A 17,005-nucleotide genomic window follows, 5' to 3' on the forward strand; every position below is an offset into this window, starting at 1 on the left:
CTTCTTAATAACTTCCTTAGTAGTGGTCCTATCAAGTTGATTCTTAGTTTGCTAAGTAGATTGGACCTTTCTTCAAGTCTCTTTGAAGGTTTGGAATAAATTCTTCCATTGGAATTTTTTTAATGGCATTTTTCGAAAATCACCTATTTTTCATTGGTACATATTTAGTCCATGTAACCTTCTTAATAACTTCCTTAGTAGTGGTCCTATCAAGTTGATTCTTATTTTGCTAAGTAGATTGGACCTTTCTTCAAGTCCCTTTGAAGGTTTGGAATAAATTCTTCCATTGGAATTTTTTTAATGGCATTTTTCGAAAATCACCTATTTTTCATTGGTACATATTTAGTCCACGTAACCTTCCTAATAACTTCCTTAGTAGTGGTCCTATCAAGTTGATTCTTATTTTGCTAAGTAGATTGGACCTTTCTTCAAGTCCCTTTGAAGGTTTGGAATAAATTCTTCCATTGGAATTTTTTTAATGGCATTTTTTGAAAATCATTTATTTTTCATTGGTACATATTTAGTCCATGTAACCTTCTTAATAACTTCCTTAGTAGTGGTCCTATCAAGTTGATTTCTATTTTGTCAAGTAGATTGGACCTTTCTTCAAGTCCCTTTGAAGGTTTGTAATAGATTCTTCCATTGGAATTTTTTTAATGGCATTTTTGAAAATCACCTATTTTTCATTGGTACATATTTAGTCCACGTAACCTTCTTAATAACTGCCTTAGTAGTGGTCCTATCAAGTTGATTTTTAGTTTGCTAAGTAGATTGGACGTTTCTTCAAGTCCCTTTGAAGGTGTGTCATAAATTCTTCCATTGGAATTTTTTTCATGGCATTTTTTGAAAATCACCTTTTTGTCATTGGTACATATTTAGTCCATGTAACCTTCTTAATAACTTCCTTAGTGGTGGTCCTATCAAGTTGATTCTTAGTTTGCTAAGTAGATTGGACATTTCTTCAAGTCCCTTTGAAGGTTTGTAATAAATTCTTCCATTGGAATTTTTTTAATGGCATTTTTTGAAAAGCACCTATAATTCATTGGTACATATTTAGTCCATGTAACCTTCTTAATAACTTCCTTAGTAGTGGTCCTATCAAGTTGATTCTTATTTTGCTAAGTAGACTGGACCTCTCTTCAAGTCCCTTTAAAGGTTTTTAATAGATTCTCTCAGTGGAATTTTTTTAATGGCATTTTTTGAAAATCACCTATTTTTCATTGGTACATATTTAGTACATGTAACCTTCTAAATAACTTCCTTAGTAGTGGTCCTATCAAGTTGATTCTTATTTTGCTAAGTAGACTGGACCTTTCTTCAAGTCCCTTTGAAGGTTTGGAATAAATTCTTCCATTGGAATTTTTTTAATGGCATTTTTTGAAAAGCACCTGTTTTTCATTGATACATATTTAGTCCATGTAACCTTCTTAATAACTTCCTTAGTAGTGGTCCTATCAAGTTGATTTTTATTTTGCTAAGTAGATTGGACCTTTCTTGAAGTCCCTTTGAAGGTTTGGAATAAATTCTTCCATTGGAATTTTTTAATGGCATTTTTTGAAATTCACCCCAAATACTTACCAAGTAAACTGGACTTCTATACTTGGAATCAAACTTAACCGTTTTTCAGCTTCCATTGAAATTTTGGAATATCTTTAATTGGAATCGTTGAAAAGTGCAAAAAAACAAATGGACCTCCGAATTAAAACTTTATTGATACAAAAACAAATACGAAACTAAAAAGTCATTAGCCCTAGAAAACTCTATCGGATAAACCTTATTATACAAATACAAGTCCTTCATAACCTCCAAGAACATATTCCGGGAAACTTCCATGAATTCGACGTTGTGCTCGGCCTTCCATTGCCGCACCAAGTCGTGATTGTCGCCCTCGAAGTACCTGAACAACGTTTTGGCCACCTCGCACTCCCGATCCGGTTCCTTCGGAGTTTTCATGTTAATTTTCAGGCATTTTTCCAACACCCACAGCAATAAATAGTTTTTCATCCCGTTGGCGTCCCGGTAGAGCAGCAGGATTTTTAGGGAATTAAAGAGACTATTGGCAAACAACTTTTTCACCATCGAATTTAAATCGGCCAAACCTCGGGTGGTGATTTGGTTAAACGAGACGGTGTTGAACCACAACTTCGCGGTACCGCCCTCCTTGACCCCCAGCCAATTAAAACACGATTTGCACACCATAATCTGATTTTTTTCGAAGTAGTTTCTCAAAATGTCACAATTGATTTTCACGAAACAGTGGGCATAAAACAAATCTTTAGGTTTCGGTTCCAGTCGGTCATTTTTGGGGGGCAAATCGTGCGCGTGGCAGAACCAATCTCCCGAGTCCAAGTTGTCTGGTAGCGGTAAGACCCTGTCAAACTTTATGGGTGTCTCAAGCAACCCCTTTTGGCAGTTTTGACATTTAATCATGTAATTAGTGTTGGGCTCGACTGTTGCCACATCAACAACCCCTTTTGGTCTACTTTGGTTGGTAATCAGTTCAGTTTTAAAGCTCCCCATGGCGGTGGAAGTTTTTTGAGTGAAAAACCTGAAGCTTATGAAGTTCTTAGAGGTTTTCAGTGAACTTAAGGTCGAAGTTTGGGCCTTAAAGGGGCCAAATTCCACTGTCAAACTCCTGCTGCTGCACTTCAAGGACACCTTAAAGGAACTTTCGAGCAACTCCACAACAGTCTCTTCGCACTCATCGTTCAGACACACAAACACATTCACACTTTGCAATTTCGGTCTAAACTCCACCACTACGGACTTATACATTTTCCTTCTTCTTTAAGAGACCCTCCTTCTCTAATTTGGCGAACAGTTTGTCGTTTTCCCGTAGGACGTAAGGGATCGTGGCCCTCTGGTAATAATCCGGTAGCAACTCCAGGTTGCTTATGACCGAGGTGAGCATGTGGGCCCTCTCGGCCAAGATACCGGGAGCCTCATGGCGTAAATAAGTGAAATGCACGTGCAGATGGTAGAACGACGGCTGATAATGGAAGTAGATTCTTAATTGTGAACTGTCCAGTCCGTACTTTGAGGTTAGGGCGGCCTAAAGAGAAATCTTTTTAAATGCAAGAAATTTTAATGTTTTTTTGGTCTGTTGGGGTGAAATTAAAAAAAAAATTGTGTTTCATTTAACACTTACCACAGTCTTATCTCTGATATTCTTCAGCAACGGTAAATGCTCCCCAGTCAAATCTCTAATACTTTTAATCCCTCGTTGGTTGCAAAGTGCCAAAAAATACAAAGTGTCTATTTCTCCAGCCCACTTTAAGTCTGGAACAACCACAAAGCCGTTTACAGGGTCTGAATCCTCCACAAGGATCCTGTCTGTCTCTGATTTGTGTTCCAAGATGTTGTAGACCCACTGCAAACCAAATTCTTGTAATTTTTCCTATTTATCTGGGGCTGTAAAGGTTACCTGCAAGTCAAATTTGTCTGTGTTCAAGTGTGGCAAAGTGAATTTGTTGTAGATTTCTGGAGTTTCATTTAGCATGTACAAGTTTTGGATTGAGTACTTTGAAATGTGCTTCTCAGTAGCTGGATGTACTATTGTGGTCTTTACGCCTAAAACAATGCCCTAAAAAAGTGTTTTTACTGCAAAAAGTTACCTACTGTTGAGCTCTTGAACAGGGAAGTACTTGTAGTCTGCATAAACGTCATTCTGGAATACTTTCTCTAGGGCGCTCTTTTGTGAAAAATAATCGCTTTCCTGCGTGAAATTCTCGCCGCAAAACGCGGTTTTCTCCAGGATAACCAGCGCTTCGCCCTCCTCCGCTTCGAACTTGCCCCGCAGGAAAATCGTTTTGGCTTTCGTGTTGTTTTGTAGCACGTCCGTTAGTTTGAAGCCCGACAAGTCTTTTAACTTTCCGTGCGCGGAAACTGTGGAGTTTTCCACGAGTTTCGCTTGTTTTCTCGCCGGTTCCCCGCTGCTTTGCTCGTTTTCTTCCACCATGTTTGTAAACAAACAGCATGGGTAAGTAGGGTTAGGTTCCAATGTCAACTGTCACTTGAATGACGTTTGGGTTGCTAAATTGTCCAGTAGCAACACGGGCCTAGTTCGTGTGTTAAAAACTAGATGGCGCCACACTGATATTAATTTATTAAAATGAAATCGATATTAAACTTCCTGTGAGTTTACATACGTTATGCTTGCCACATGTAGCAATTGATATCATTGAACCATCCAAACCATAGATAAAGAATATATATTGGGTTGATCCAAACCTGTCATGTAGCTTCACGCGTTAGAAACGAGATGGCGCCACGTTGACTTGATTGACAGTTAACCATGCGCCAAAGGTCAAAGGACGAAATAATTTTCATGGAAATAAAATCAAATTTCCTCGCCTTTGAACGTACCAAATGAGTTTCCCCTTAATGCTACTTGAATCTCGAATGATTAGCTAAAAAACGAGCACTAAAAGGTGAGCTGATCACCGCCAGGTGAATCTAAAAACCTTTAAGAAACCTCCTCAACTTGTAGGCTATGCAAAAGCATAATATTTAACTTATTTGCTAAACGAACCTTTATGATGGCAAGTAAACCCTCAAGGAGAAAACCCTTGCACCCAACGAAGATGAATTTTCGACCGACAACAAGTGATAGTAACATGGAATTTAAAGGGACAAAACCCACCTCGGAACCGACTTCCATCAAAGAGATCTTCATGCTAATGGTGCTGTACGTCTGCAAGAAGTCGCTCTTCTTCGACACGAACATTAAGGTGGGCCTATATTTATTATGTTTATTCGCTGTGTCCCTTGTGGCGGACGTCGCCACCATTCCCCGAATATACTTGTCCCGCTCCGACAATTTATTCAATAAGTTTTTCGTCAAGTACTCCTGGGGCTGGAACTTGCTAATAATCCTCCCCTTTGTAATATTCACTTCGTACATTTATTGCTGTGGGCAGGTGAAGCGAATACTGCATCACCATCTGCCTCGTATCGCTGTGGCAACTTTTTTCTGGTACTTTTGGACTAATTTGTTTAATTACATTGAGGCGAGCTTCGGGCGTTGCCAAATAAAGGCGCACGGTTCAAAAGAGACTTGCTTGAAGGCGGGATATATTTGGAACGGGTTTGACACTTCGGGGCATTCATTTATTTTGATTTACGGTAGTTTGTTTCTAATTGAGGAGGCCAGGGCCATGTTAAACTGGGACAGCATTAAGGAGTACATCAGGTTAGAGGAGCACAGTAGGAACACTAAGCAAACAGAGAGCACGAACCCTCTGAGGCATTTGACCCCCGAGGAGTTTAAAACTTTACAGTTTAACTATGAAAAGTACACCCCATACATTAGGGCTAATTTTATTCTGATCACTTTATTTCAAATCTTATGGGACATAATGCTCTTTTGTACGATGCTCTACTACCATGTGATGATCGAGAAGTTCTTGGGGGGCTGCATAGCGATTCTGACATGGTTTTTTACGTACAGGGTGTGGTTTAGGCATCCCAGTTTGCTCCCTAAACTGCCTGGGGAAGGAGTTTTCAAGTATATTAAAACTAAGGTTAAGGAGCCTCAAGTGACTGTCCGAAGGCGCACTGGTAGTATAGTGAATGGGAGTACTGGACCCATGTTTATGGGCAGACCGATTTATACTCAAAATAATCCAAATCCTAGTCAAAACGATGATGGTAGTGGGGAGAAATAAAACGAATTTGTGGTGATTGCATTTTAATTTATTGCTTTTCTGAATGTTTCACCTCTTACTTAGCAACATTTGTGACTACTTGCCTTTGCACCCTATCATTGTAAACTTCTATATAAGAGGTGGAATGTTTGGATAAACTTGTTATTTATTTATTTTTAAATCGTGGGGAGGTTTTATAAATCTGTAGATAGAATATATTGAGTGTTATACAAATTATTTTTGTAAATAAATCGAAACAAAGGGCCGAGATCTGTCGTCATTTTCTACTTAATCTTAAGGCAACTGAGCTGTACAGCTTGCCATTGCTGCACTGTTTCTCACGCGGTTTTCAGGGATGTTTTGTAATTTTAAAATAAAATTTTTTAAACTGAATTTTGCTTCTTAATTCCGGTATATTTACACATGTAGCAACATGTCAGGTCAGGGGCGTAAAAATTGAAGCAAGGACTGGACAGGAGCATGTGTCGCTACATTGACGTACTAGGGTGAGGTAGGTATAGTTTGTAATTAATAAAACACATAATTGAATCAAAGTGGAAGTTTCTTTATTACAACCTCGAAGGCATTCCCCCACTGATTACAAGGTTTTCTCCGGTGACGTACGAGCCATCGTCTGAAGCCAAAAAGGCCACGGAGCCGCTGACATCATCAGGCACACCAAACCTTTAAAATGTGAATTTTCAATTTCAATAATAAATGTGCGATTTTTAAGCAAATTCTTACCTTCCCATGGGTATTTGGGACAAAGACACTTCTCTTGCAGGCCCCTCTTGCGTTATCTAAAACAGTATATTTTTACAGTAAAACTGTACATTTAAACAGAAAACTGCTGCATTTATATACTTACAGCTGCGGAAAACCTGGTTTCAATAACGCCAGGGCACACGGAGTTTACCGTAATGTTTTCCTGGGCCAGTTGAACGGCGGCGGCCTTTGTGAGCCCCAAGAGGGCCGTTTTACTCACAGAATACGCCCCCAAAAGCTGAAATTTAAAAGAATTTTTACGCTCATGGTTTATATGTTACAGGAGTTGAAAAAGATGTTATACAGGGTTGTACTCACGTTAAATGGTTGAAAGGCCGCTATGGAAGACACGAAAATGATTCTGCCCGCCTTGCTCTCCTTCAACAATGGTAGGGCTTCTTTGGCGAGTAAATACGAAGCTTTCAGGTTGGTTTCGAAGATTTTGTCCCACGCGTTCTCGGAACACTGAAATTTCCCCATTAAATGAACGTTTTTCGCTTTAAAAGTGGATTTTAACTTACGTCTAGCACCCCTCCGACTTCAGGGTTGACGGCGGCATTGGAGACAAGTATATCCAACCCTCCGAGTTTCTTTGCCTAAAAACCTTTTCAGTTAATGGGACTTTTAACAAAAGTGACGACAGGAATTACTTCTTCGAATAGCTTTCTTCTGTCCTCCTGTTTGGCAACATGGCAAACAAGCCCCTTGGCTTCCAGCCCCTCCTGGGTGAGTTTCCTGGTTGCCTCCTCCACATTTGCCGCTTTTCGGCTACTTACTATGACCTTCGCACCCTCTCTCGCCAAACGCTGAGCAATGGCAAAGCCAATGCTAAAACGTAATCCAATTTCAGATTTATGAAGCTGTGAATTCGGAGAGAACAATTACCCGTCTGTTGAGGCTGTTACTATGGCTGTTTTGCCGACCAACCGCTTTAAAGACATGTTAACTACTGTTACAATTACATTCGTTTTATTGTAAGTGTTTCAAAGGTCAATTAAAACGAGATAACTGTGTAATATTAATTATTTATTCATTTCTACAAAAGCAGTCTGTTTACATTCTTAAGTACAGCTGATGCAATATTGACATGAATGTCGCCATCTTTGGAGTGTCAAGGCCTTTGCTATGTAGCAACAGTAATTATGACGTCGTGATGATCTTGACTATGTAGCAACTGTTATTATAGCCGTCTGATGCACAACATCAGTCTGTGCAAAAAGAGAAGATGGCTCTCTCTCTCTATATGCCTTCTGATGAACTCTTCATGAATATACATAGTGTTACTTATTGCTGACGTGAAGTCCAAATTATCTAATCACGTCAAGGGTGTAAAAATTGAACCAACGACAGGACAGGAGCATGTGTTGCTACATTGACGTTGGTTAAACTTCAACCAGGGACGTACTAAGGTGAGGTATAGTTTGTAAAGTCTGTGCAAAAAGAGAAGATGGCTCTTCACACTCTATGTCTTCTGCTGAACTCTTCATGAATATAAATAGTGTTAGTCATTGCTGACGTGAAGTCAAAATTATCTGTTCAAACGTCCAAAAAAAACGAACACTATGGAGATACATAGTATAAGTCATTGCTGACGTGAAGTCAAAATTATCTGTTCAAGCGTCCAAAAAAAATGCTGACGTGAAGTCCAAATTATGTGATAAAGCGTTCAAAAAAAAAATGCTGACGTGGAGTCAAAATTATCTGTTCAAGCGTCCAAGAAAAATGCTGACGTGAAGTCCAAATTATGTGATAAAGCGTTCAAAAAAAATGCTGACGTGGAGTCAAAATTATCTGTTCAAGCGTCCAAGAAAAATGCTGACGTGAAGTCCAAATTATGTGATAAAGCGTTCAAAAAAAAATGCTGACGTGGAGTCAAAATTATCTGTTCAAGCGTCCAAGAAAAATGCTGACGTGAAGTCCAAATTATGTGATCAAGCGTCCAAAAAAAAATGCTGACGTGAAGTCCAAATTATGTGATAAAGCGTTCAAAAAAAAATGCTGACGTGGAGCCAAAATTATCTGTTCAAGCGTCCAAGAAAAATGCTGACGTGAAGTCCAAATTATGTGATAAAGCGTTCAAAAAAAAATGCTGACGTGGGGCCAAAATTATCTGTTCAAACGTCCTAACATATAATTTGGACCTCACGTCAGCATTTTTTTTGTTTGAACAAGAGAGACACATCAACGAGAGAGTCAAGGTTTGACCTTGACCCAAGGTCACATGAAGGTCACGTCTTACAAGAGAGACACATCAACGAGAGACTCAAGGTTTGACCTTGACTCAAGGTCACGTCGTACAAGAGAGACACATCAACGAGAGACTCAAGGTTTGACCTTGACTCAAGGTCACGCGAAGGTCACGTCGTACAAGAGAGACACATCAACGAGAGACTCAAGATTTGACCTTGACCCAAGGTCACGTCGTACAAGAAAGACACATCAACGAGAGACTCAAGGTTTGACCTTGATCCGAGGTCACGTGAAGGTCACGTCGTACATGAGAAACCCATCCAAGAGAGACTCAAGGTTTATCCTTGACTGAAGGTCACGTCGAACAAGAGAGACACATCAACGAGAGACTCAAGGTTTGACCTTGACTCAAGGTCACGCGAAGGTCACGTCGTACAAGAGAGACACATCAACGAGAGACTCAAGGTTTGACCTTGACCCAAGGTCACGTCGTACAAGAGAGACACATCAACGAGAGACTCAAGGTTTGACCTTGATCCGAGGTCACGTGAAGGTCACGTCGTACATGAGAGACCCATCCAAGAGAGACTCAAGGTTTGTCCTTGACTGAAGGTCACGTCGAACAAGAGAGACACATCAACGAGAGACTCAAGGTTTGACCTTGATTCAAGGTCACGCGAAGGTCACGTCGTACAAGAGAGACACATCAACGAGAGACTTAAGGTTTGACCTTGAACCGAGGTCACGTGAAGGTCACGTCGTACATGAGAGACACATCAACGAGAGACTCAAGGTTTGACCTTGACCCAAGGTCACGTCGTACAAGAGAGACACATCAACGAGAGACTCAAGGTTTGACCTTGACTCAAGGTCACGTCGTACAAGAGAGACACATCAACGAGAGACTCAAGGTTTGTCCTTGACTGAAGGTCACGTCAAGGTCACGTCGTACAAGAGAGACACATCAACGAGAGACTCAAGGTTTGACCTTGACTCAAGGTCACGCTTGTACGACGTGACCTTCGCGTGACCTTGAGTCAAGGTCAAACCTTGAGTCTCTCGTTGATGTGTCTCTCTTGTTCGATGTGACCTTGGCGTGACCTTCAGTCAAGGACAAACCTTGAGTCTCTCTTGGATGGGTCTCTCATGTACGACGTGACCTTCACGTGACCTCGGTTCAAGGTCAAACTTTGAGTCTCTCGTTGATGTGTCTCTCTTGTTCGACGTGACCTTGACGTGACCTTCAGTCAAGGACAAACTTTGAGTCTCTCTTGGATGGGTCTCTCATGTACGACGTGACCTTCACGTGACCTTGGGTCAAGGTCAAACCTTGAGTCTCTCGTTGATGTGTCTCTCTTGTATGTCGTGACCTTCGCGTGACCTTGAGTCAAGGTCAAACCTTGAGTCTCTCGTTGATGTGACTCTCTTGATCGACGTGACCTTGACGTGACCTTCAGTCAAGGACAAACCTTGAGTCTCTCTTGGATGGGTCTCTCATGTACGACGTGACCTTCACGTGACCTTGAGTCAAGGTCAAACCTTGTGTCTCTCGTTGATGTGTCTCTCTTGTTCTACGTGACCTTCAGTCAAGGACAAACCTTGAGTCTCTCTTGGATGGGTCTCTCATGTACGACGTGACCTCGGTTCAAGGTCAAATCTTGAGTCTCTCGTTGATGTGTCTCTCTTGTACGACGTGACCTTCGCGTGACCTTGAGTCAAGGTCAAACCTTGAGTCTCTCGTTGATGTGTCTCTCTTGATCGACGTGACCTTGACGTGACCTTCAGTCAAGGACAAACCTTGAGTCTCTCTTGGATGGGTCTCTCATGTACGACGTGACCTTCACGTGACCTTGGGTCAAGGTCAAACCTTGAGTCTCTCGTTGATGTGTCTCTCTTATACGACGTGACCTTGAGTCAAGGTCAAACCTTGAGTCTCTCGTTGATGTGTCTCTCTTGTACGACGTGACCTTCGCGTGACCTTGGGTCAAGGTCAAACCTTGACTCTCTCGTTGATGTGTCTCTCTTGTTCAAACAAAAAAAATGCTGACGTGAGGTCCAAATTATATGTTAGGACGTTTGAACAGATAATTTGGACTTCACGTCAGCATTTTTTTTTTTGGACGCTTGATCACATAATTTTGACTTCACGTCAGCATTGTTCTTGGACGCTTGACCAGATAATTTTGGCCCCACGTCAGCATTTTTTTTTTGAACGCTTTATCACATAATTTGGACCTCACGTCAGCATTTTTCTTGGACGCTTGAACAGATAATTTTGGCCCCACGTCAGCATTTTTTTTTGAACGCTTTATCACATAATTTAGACTTCACGTCAGCATTTTTCTTGGACGCTTGAACAGATAATTTTGACTCCACGTCAGCATTTTTTTTTTTGAACGCTTTATCACATAATTTGGACTTCACGTCAGCATTTTTTTTGGACGCTTGAACAGATAATTTTGGCTTCACGTCAGCAATGAGTTTTTTACGCTTGAACAGATAATTTTGACTTCACGTCAGCAATGGCTACTACTATATACATCCATAGTGTTTTTCTTGGTCGACGTTGGAACAGATAATTTTGACTTCACGTCAGCATTGACTGATACTATGTATATTTATAGTGTTTTTTTTTTTTTTTAACCTTTGAGCAGAACAGTGACGACACATACACGAGAGAGACTGGCGACTACGGTAAAAGAAATACTTTAAGAGATGCACTCTCTAGATAAGGTGTATATTTGATCTCTTTGTATTCTTTTACCGTAGTTTCGACCTTACGGGTCTCATCAGGCCAGTGAGTTGACATCACACACACACACAACTCGAAACCAGCAACTTACCTTAACAGACGACCTCCAGCACTTATCCTTCTGTCTTCCTCGAAGAGCACATACTTCCTGGGAAGTTTTAGCACCCAGGGACGTGCGTAAGAAAGTAAAAAAGGAGCAATTAAGTAGAAAAATGCCCAAAAATATAATAAGAGATTGCTTTATTTGAACAAACATCATCAGAACAGTCTCGGTATTATTAAAACTAACTAATTTTTAAAAAATGGAATATAAATAATGAAACGTTGTTGTTGTTGTTTGTTTTTTGGTACAATTACGGCAATAAAAGGGCTGAAGTTGTACAAGAAATGAGTGTGATGACGTACATATTTACAAAAACGGCTTATTTGTACAAAGATCGTCCAAAATCAGGCGTATTTTTGGCATATTTTTTACTGCGATTTACCGGAGAGGGGGAAAATAATACTTAAGACTAGGTTAGACAAGTGGTAACGTTAGTTGTACTAAAAAGGGCACTTTTGTACAATTAAACGCGGCAGGACAGGTACTGAAAATGACATAAATAACCGTCAAAAACAGAACAGATTGCTCTTAGTAGGAAAAATCAAGAAATACCCGATTTTGAATTGAGTATTCGTATAGTTTTTTTTTTTCACGGGCTGTCCACGCTTTCTTGATGTCCAACGGCACTTCGGGCGTCATTTTTCAAAAATCTGCTGTACGGATTTTCTTTTTTTTTTAAGTGTTTGTTGATGACATGGCAGCTGAGTGTTTTAAGACAAAAATCACGTGAATATCTTGACTGGAAGTGAAGATATTCGCAAAAACGGACTCTCTCTTGCCTTGAAACACTTTAATTATGAAAAACAGTGCCGTACAGGTTTCCCCTTCGTCAAAAAAAAAACACCCGAGCTACGCGGACCGCGGGACACCGGAAAACGTGACATTAACAAAAAAAAAATAAAATAAAAAATAAACAAACGAGAGTATTTTGCGCACAACGACGAGACGATCGATCGGGTGTCATCGGCACTACCTGTTCGAGAAAATGTTCATGGAGTTGGTGTTTGCGCGCCTGCGCGCCAAGCGAGCCGACACTGAAATAGAAAAGAAAAAGCGAAGTTAGCGTTGCGTCTGCGCGGTAATTAATAATAGCAAGCGAAGCGTTAAAATTTACAGTTTTCTTCTTTTTTTTTTTGTGGTCCGGTGTTGAGATTTTAAGGGTGCGGCGCAAATTGTACTGAAAAGAACAGTGAAATCGTCACACAAACAAACACCGACTTAACCGGAACTTTACGGATTTAAAATGGTCAAAAATCGACTCTCTAAAACGTAAAATTCGTCCTTGGTAGTACCTGCGATATCCTGGACGTTCACCGGCCGTTCGATGACCCGCTCCAGCACCTCGATCCAGGTGTCCCGGTCGAATTCCGACTGGGCGGACAAGTTGTACGTGCGCTCCGGGGTGGTCAGCATGAACGCGAAACCCTGCGGTTTCACCCCCTGGGACACCCCGATTTTTACGGAGAAACCCTCGGACATGTGGCCTGCGGAAGAAAAAAATGCCCCGTTAAGATAATTCCAATGGAATCGTTTATTCCAAAGGGTTGAGGGACGGTCCGCACTATTTGGAATAGCAGGAATCAAATTTATACGATCAGTAATAGGGGAGTCACTGATAATTTTACAGGGAGTAGGTATTTATTAATGGAAAATAAGTGATCGTCAAAAAAATTATTCCAAACCTTCAAAAGGTACTTAGCACAACAATAATCAAATAAATAAAATCATCAATCACGAAGTTATTAAACGGGTTATACAAGGAAAATAAGAAACAACAGCTCTAAACCTTCATAATTAAATAACTACTTGATTGATTCAAAATAAGAAAACTTACCAACAAAGATCTCCCCCTTCGGATTAGCATCCATGGGATCGTCGTGGTACATGAGCTTCCGATTGTCCAAAGAAAACCAGCGTTTCTTGAACCCGTCGGAGGTCCGAGGCCCGGTTTTCCACAGCCAACCCTCTTTGGCGAAATCCACCGTAAGAAAATCCACCAGATCCGAATCCCCCGCAGAAGGATACGCCACCTAAAAAAATCAAAAACGAAAATTAATTTAATTAAAAAAAAAACGACATAAATAAATCCTACTTGTAACTGGTGCAATTTGGCGCATCTGATCGCCATGTACCAATTGACTATCACCTCGGCCTCCTCGTGGTAAACGAAGATGTGCCTGGTGGTGCCCTCTTTCAGGAAAGTTATCTGGAAAAAACGGCGATTTTAAACGAATTTCCTTGGAAAATGTTTGATTGACGCGAAGTACCTGCATGGAATTGGGGGAGTCGTTGATCATTTTCTCGGGGGCCAAGACGACGTTGATGTCGGTGACCCGTAGGATCGCTTTGGGATCCCGGTGCTCCGCCACGTAATACTTAAGCGTGTCGTCCTTCTCCGACAACTCGAATTTCCGCGGTCTATATCGGCTGTCCTCTTTACCACGCTTCATTAGGAACCCCGAGTAGTACCCGTTGGTGTATGTTTGACGTTCTGGATAACAGAACTCTTCCCTTTGGTATTTGGCGCGGATCCATTGGTCCACCAGGATACTGGAATTGTCGAGGGTCTTTAGTTATAACACATGCAATGTGCAACCGGTCGTATTAAGTTCACTCTTGTTTTGGCTAGTAACATTTAAATAAACTTTCCAATGGAATATTTATTAACTTATATACCAAAGATTGTCTAACAGGAAATTCCTAATCATAAGACAACAGTCCTATGGGTGTGACACTCAAATTACGAGAATCTCAAAAGAGAGTAAAAATAAAGAGTTTTGGTTAGTGGTAAAACTGTCTCGTCATTTTATATGCTTAACAGATGAAAAGTAATTATACAAGACCAATAAACTGACAAAAATAATACTCTAGGCAGCCTAAGTAAACAGCATATATTACAGCAAACTTAACAGTCTACAAATATTAATTTGACTCAAAGACAGCCAAAATTTGAAGCTCACAACTTCAGAGTATACTACAGGCAAGAGAGAATTAAATGGAGAGTTTATATATAGTGTAATATTTAATGGTTATAAGGTCATAATCACTGCAGCAATTTTGCTTTTGAATGTAGCTATAGTGCTACTAAACAGGTGGATATCATTTTTGCTGTGTAAAATATATGTGGTATATTTTCTAAATAAAAGCAAAGGTGTTTTCTAGAGTATATCGAGAAAACAAAAAAGTCCTGTAAAAGATGAGGTGCATCAATTTTACAGTTATAAAAAAAGCTGGCTGCTCAGAATAGCACAGTGCCTCAGAGATAAAAAATTAAATCTTTGTAATTTATGGTCATACCCCCTTGGAGGGTATATTCCATCAATTTTGAAACATAGATACTTCAAAAAAACTGTGCTGCACATATTTTAGTTTGTCTATATGAACATCAGAGTTGGGGAAACCCCACCATTGTTGCTTAAAGTAATTTACACTTAATTAGGCCATTGTACAAATTAACAAGACTGTCCAACCTTTTAAATTATGAAACCAAGAAGTTTCAAGGAATATTTAACAACTTCATTGATGTGTTTGTTGAATGTCAGTTTGTCATCAACTATGGCTCGTGTATATGTATTACCTAACCTGCTTAATTTCAATGTGAATTTTTGAGATTGACATGCACTTGCGCTTTTTATTATTGAGAGGTAGTTCATCTATTGTACACCAGTGTGCTAAAGCATCAATGTCTCTTTGCAAGAGATCACAACCCTCTTTAGATTATATTATTCTAAATATTTTTAAGTCATCTTCAAATAAAAGAGATAGCAGTACCAGTGACATGGGCAGAAGTCTAAGACTTTTTGAGACAAACTAAGACAAGTAGAGTTATGCACAAAATATCTCACAGGTAGCAGTGCTGAGCGGCGGATCAGCCGAAACGACTCCCTTTTCAATCTACCAGTGACATGATTGACAAATATAGAAAAAATGAATGTAGTCCAACCTCTTGAAGGCCTTTGAAAAATCTGAATACACAACATCCAATTGTCTCCTATGTCCCACACTTCATATGCTTTTTCTAGAAAACATGTGAGATTCATCACAGTCAATCTTCTACTGAAGAAACCATGTTTGTGTGCAACCGATCATATTAAGTTCATTCTTGTTTTGGCCAGTAACATTTAAATGAATTTTTCCAATGGAATATTTTGGTAACAACATTTGCCACAATTGCATCCTACTGATGCAATATTAACTAATCGGTTAAATTCCATATACATTCCGAAGAAACAGTGTAAACAATTCCAAGAAAAATGGGAGGAAATTTAGTTGTTTACCATACAGAGCATCAATTGATAAGACTTCCTTTCAATGAATAACAAATTTATTAATGCCCATTATTGGGGGTTTTCCCGGGAATAAATTCTATTTTTATTTGTGGTTCTAAGATATGAATACAAATTAGTTTACCGCACCCTGGTTATAAAACTAAATAATTCCATTTATCAGAGGGGGAAAGTGTAAGAATAACTTACTGAGGATCATCCTCTTTAGGTATCCGATAGCAAGCGGGGACTCTCTCTTCATACTTCATTTTGGCCTTAATGTTGCCCACCTCCTTCATCCTTTCCAGTTGAGAGTCCTCCCACCTGTCCAGCTTCAAATGCTTCACTTTGCTAATGTGCACCCCCATGCTCCGGTGCACCGCCGAGCATCTTGTACATATGAATATCCCGATGTTATAAGAGGCATATTCCGGATCTATCGGGTAATATGCAAAAAGTGAGTCACGTCCCGTTTAATAATAATAAAACTTGCGACGTAAATGAACAATTACTAGCGGAGAAAAACAACTTGTTTACATCGGAATATTAAGGGTGGACCAAAACACAAACAAGACCCCCACAGAGGGTCTCACCTTTACCCCCCCCCGGCGCTTACCTTTGGAGCCGCAGTCGGCGCACACGTCGTTCCCCGGCAATTTCGCCAGTTCGCCCAACAATTTTTCATTTCTCTCGACCATTTTTTCGCACTGGGAAATTCGATTTTTCACCGCACTTTCGACAACAACGCGATCAAAATAAAAATAAAATCGGCCATTTTACAAAAATTGTTTTGACAGTTCGGCACTGGACATAGGGGTGGAGGGGGGGGCGTAAACAATACGAGAGGCCCTTTAACACGTAGCAACACTGACTCGACCACGTGAGCAGAGCTGTCAATAATGTACGGTAAAGGCATAGCAGAGTTCGTCGGGCCTTTGCAACAACGTTTCAACCAATCTTCTATAAATTAGGCGTTGCTACGTTGTAAAGGCCTTAAATACGTGACGTGTACATAGCAGGCCTTTTTTGACAGCTCACGGTTGGTCAAGTAGGCCTACTATGTGCATGTAAGGCCGGAATACAAATACCTACTAAGGGGCTCATACAGGCCGGAATTTTCAATAAAACTTCGATTGGTTAAAAAATCAAAAATTTGGTTATTACATTGTAAACAGGGTGACCCGGAAAATGTGGCAATTTTTTAACAGGGCCATTCGTATTACCGTCACGATTGAATAGAGAACTTTATTTGGAGTTCCTTCAAAATAATCTTCTGGATTTAATA

At 40.2% G+C, this 17,005-nt stretch overlaps 5 protein-coding genes across 5 annotated transcripts; 1 reads left to right on the forward strand and 4 right to left on the reverse strand.

Annotated features, from left to right (window-relative positions):
- Positions 1–1,693: 1,693 nt before the first annotated feature.
- Positions 1,694–2,775, reverse strand: LOC126747301 (uncharacterized). The gene has a single exon (XM_050455843.1). The coding sequence runs from the start codon at positions 2,773–2,775 to the stop codon at positions 1,708–1,710; it is 1,068 nt and encodes a 355-aa protein (XP_050311800.1). The 3' UTR covers positions 1,694–1,707.
- Positions 2,768–3,995, reverse strand: LOC126747304 (m7GpppX diphosphatase). Its single transcript, XM_050455846.1, has 4 exons — positions 3,619–3,995; positions 3,425–3,570; positions 3,149–3,370; positions 2,768–3,052 (listed from the first exon to the last, which is right to left on the reverse strand). The coding sequence occupies exons 1-4, from the start codon at positions 3,956–3,958 to the stop codon at positions 2,768–2,770; spliced, it is 993 nt and encodes a 330-aa protein (XP_050311803.1). The 5' UTR covers positions 3,959–3,995.
- A 273-nt stretch (positions 3,996–4,268) lies between these two features.
- On the forward strand, positions 4,269–6,038 carry LOC126747299 (acyl-coenzyme A diphosphatase FITM2). Its single transcript, XM_050455841.1, has 2 exons — positions 4,269–4,430; positions 4,490–6,038. Exon 2 carries the CDS (start codon positions 4,536–4,538, stop codon positions 5,664–5,666), a length of 1,131 nt encoding a protein of 376 aa, XP_050311798.1. The 5' UTR covers positions 4,269–4,430; positions 4,490–4,535; the 3' UTR covers positions 5,667–6,038.
- A 151-nt stretch (positions 6,039–6,189) lies between these two features.
- Positions 6,190–7,470, reverse strand: LOC126747307 (dehydrogenase/reductase SDR family member 4). The gene is made up of 7 exons (XM_050455852.1): positions 7,296–7,470; positions 7,061–7,238; positions 6,932–7,006; positions 6,729–6,875; positions 6,514–6,648; positions 6,390–6,445; positions 6,190–6,329 (listed from the first exon to the last, which is right to left on the reverse strand). Exons 1-7 carry the CDS (start codon positions 7,349–7,351, stop codon positions 6,215–6,217), a joined length of 762 nt encoding a protein of 253 aa, XP_050311809.1. The 5' UTR covers positions 7,352–7,470; the 3' UTR covers positions 6,190–6,214.
- Positions 7,471–11,575: 4,105 nt separating this feature from the next.
- LOC126747298 (arf-GAP with dual PH domain-containing protein 1-like) lies at positions 11,576–16,519 on the reverse strand. The gene is made up of 7 exons (XM_050455840.1): positions 16,337–16,519; positions 15,931–16,156; positions 13,723–14,005; positions 13,548–13,661; positions 13,290–13,485; positions 12,748–12,939; positions 11,576–12,489 (listed from the first exon to the last, which is right to left on the reverse strand). Exons 1-7 carry the CDS (start codon positions 16,416–16,418, stop codon positions 12,425–12,427), a joined length of 1,158 nt encoding a protein of 385 aa, XP_050311797.1. The 5' UTR covers positions 16,419–16,519; the 3' UTR covers positions 11,576–12,424.
- Between the last annotated feature and the right edge of the window lie 486 nt (positions 16,520–17,005).

This window comes from Anthonomus grandis, chromosome 19, assembly GCF_022605725.1.
Source record: "Anthonomus grandis grandis chromosome 19, icAntGran1.3, whole genome shotgun sequence".
NCBI classification, from domain to species: domain Eukaryota; kingdom Metazoa; phylum Arthropoda; class Insecta; order Coleoptera; family Curculionidae; genus Anthonomus; species Anthonomus grandis.

Bases quoted from the DNA above. Each gene is read 5' to 3' on its own strand.
- LOC126747301 (XM_050455843.1), bottom strand. From the start codon at position 2,775: ATGTATAAGTCCGTAGTGGTGGAGTTTAGACCGAAATTGCAAAGTGTG.
- LOC126747304 (XM_050455846.1), bottom strand. From the start codon at position 3,958: ATGGTGGAAGAAAACGAGCAAAGCAGCGGGGAACCGGCGAGAAAACAA. The intron at 3,571-3,618 runs GTAGGTAACTTT...GCATTGTTTTAG, and splicing joins CCCTGTTCAAGAGCTCAACA to GCGTAAAGACCACAATAGTA. The intron at 3,371-3,424 runs GTAACCTTTACA...TTTGGTTTGCAG, and splicing joins CAGACAAATTTGACTTGCAG to TGGGTCTACAACATCTTGGA.
- LOC126747299 (XM_050455841.1), top strand. From the start codon at position 4,536: ATGATGGCAAGTAAACCCTCAAGGAGAAAACCCTTGCACCCAACGAAG.
- LOC126747307 (XM_050455852.1), bottom strand. From the start codon at position 7,351: ATGTCTTTAAAGCGGTTGGTCGGCAAAACAGCCATAGTAACAGCCTCA. The intron at 7,239-7,295 runs GTAATTGTTCTC...ATTACGTTTTAG, and splicing joins GTAACAGCCTCAACAGACGG to CATTGGCTTTGCCATTGCTC. The intron at 6,649-6,728 runs GTGAGTACAACC...TTTAAATTTCAG, and splicing joins CGGCCTTTCAACCATTTAAC to CTTTTGGGGGCGTATTCTGT.
- LOC126747298 (XM_050455840.1), bottom strand. From the start codon at position 16,418: ATGGTCGAGAGAAATGAAAAATTGTTGGGCGAACTGGCGAAATTGCCG. The intron at 16,157-16,336 runs GTAAGCGCCGGG...ATTACCCGATAG, and splicing joins CGCCGACTGCGGCTCCAAAG to ATCCGGAATATGCCTCTTAT. The intron at 14,006-15,930 runs GTAAGTTATTCT...CGACAATTCCAG, and splicing joins CCTAAAGAGGATGATCCTCA to TATCCTGGTGGACCAATGGA.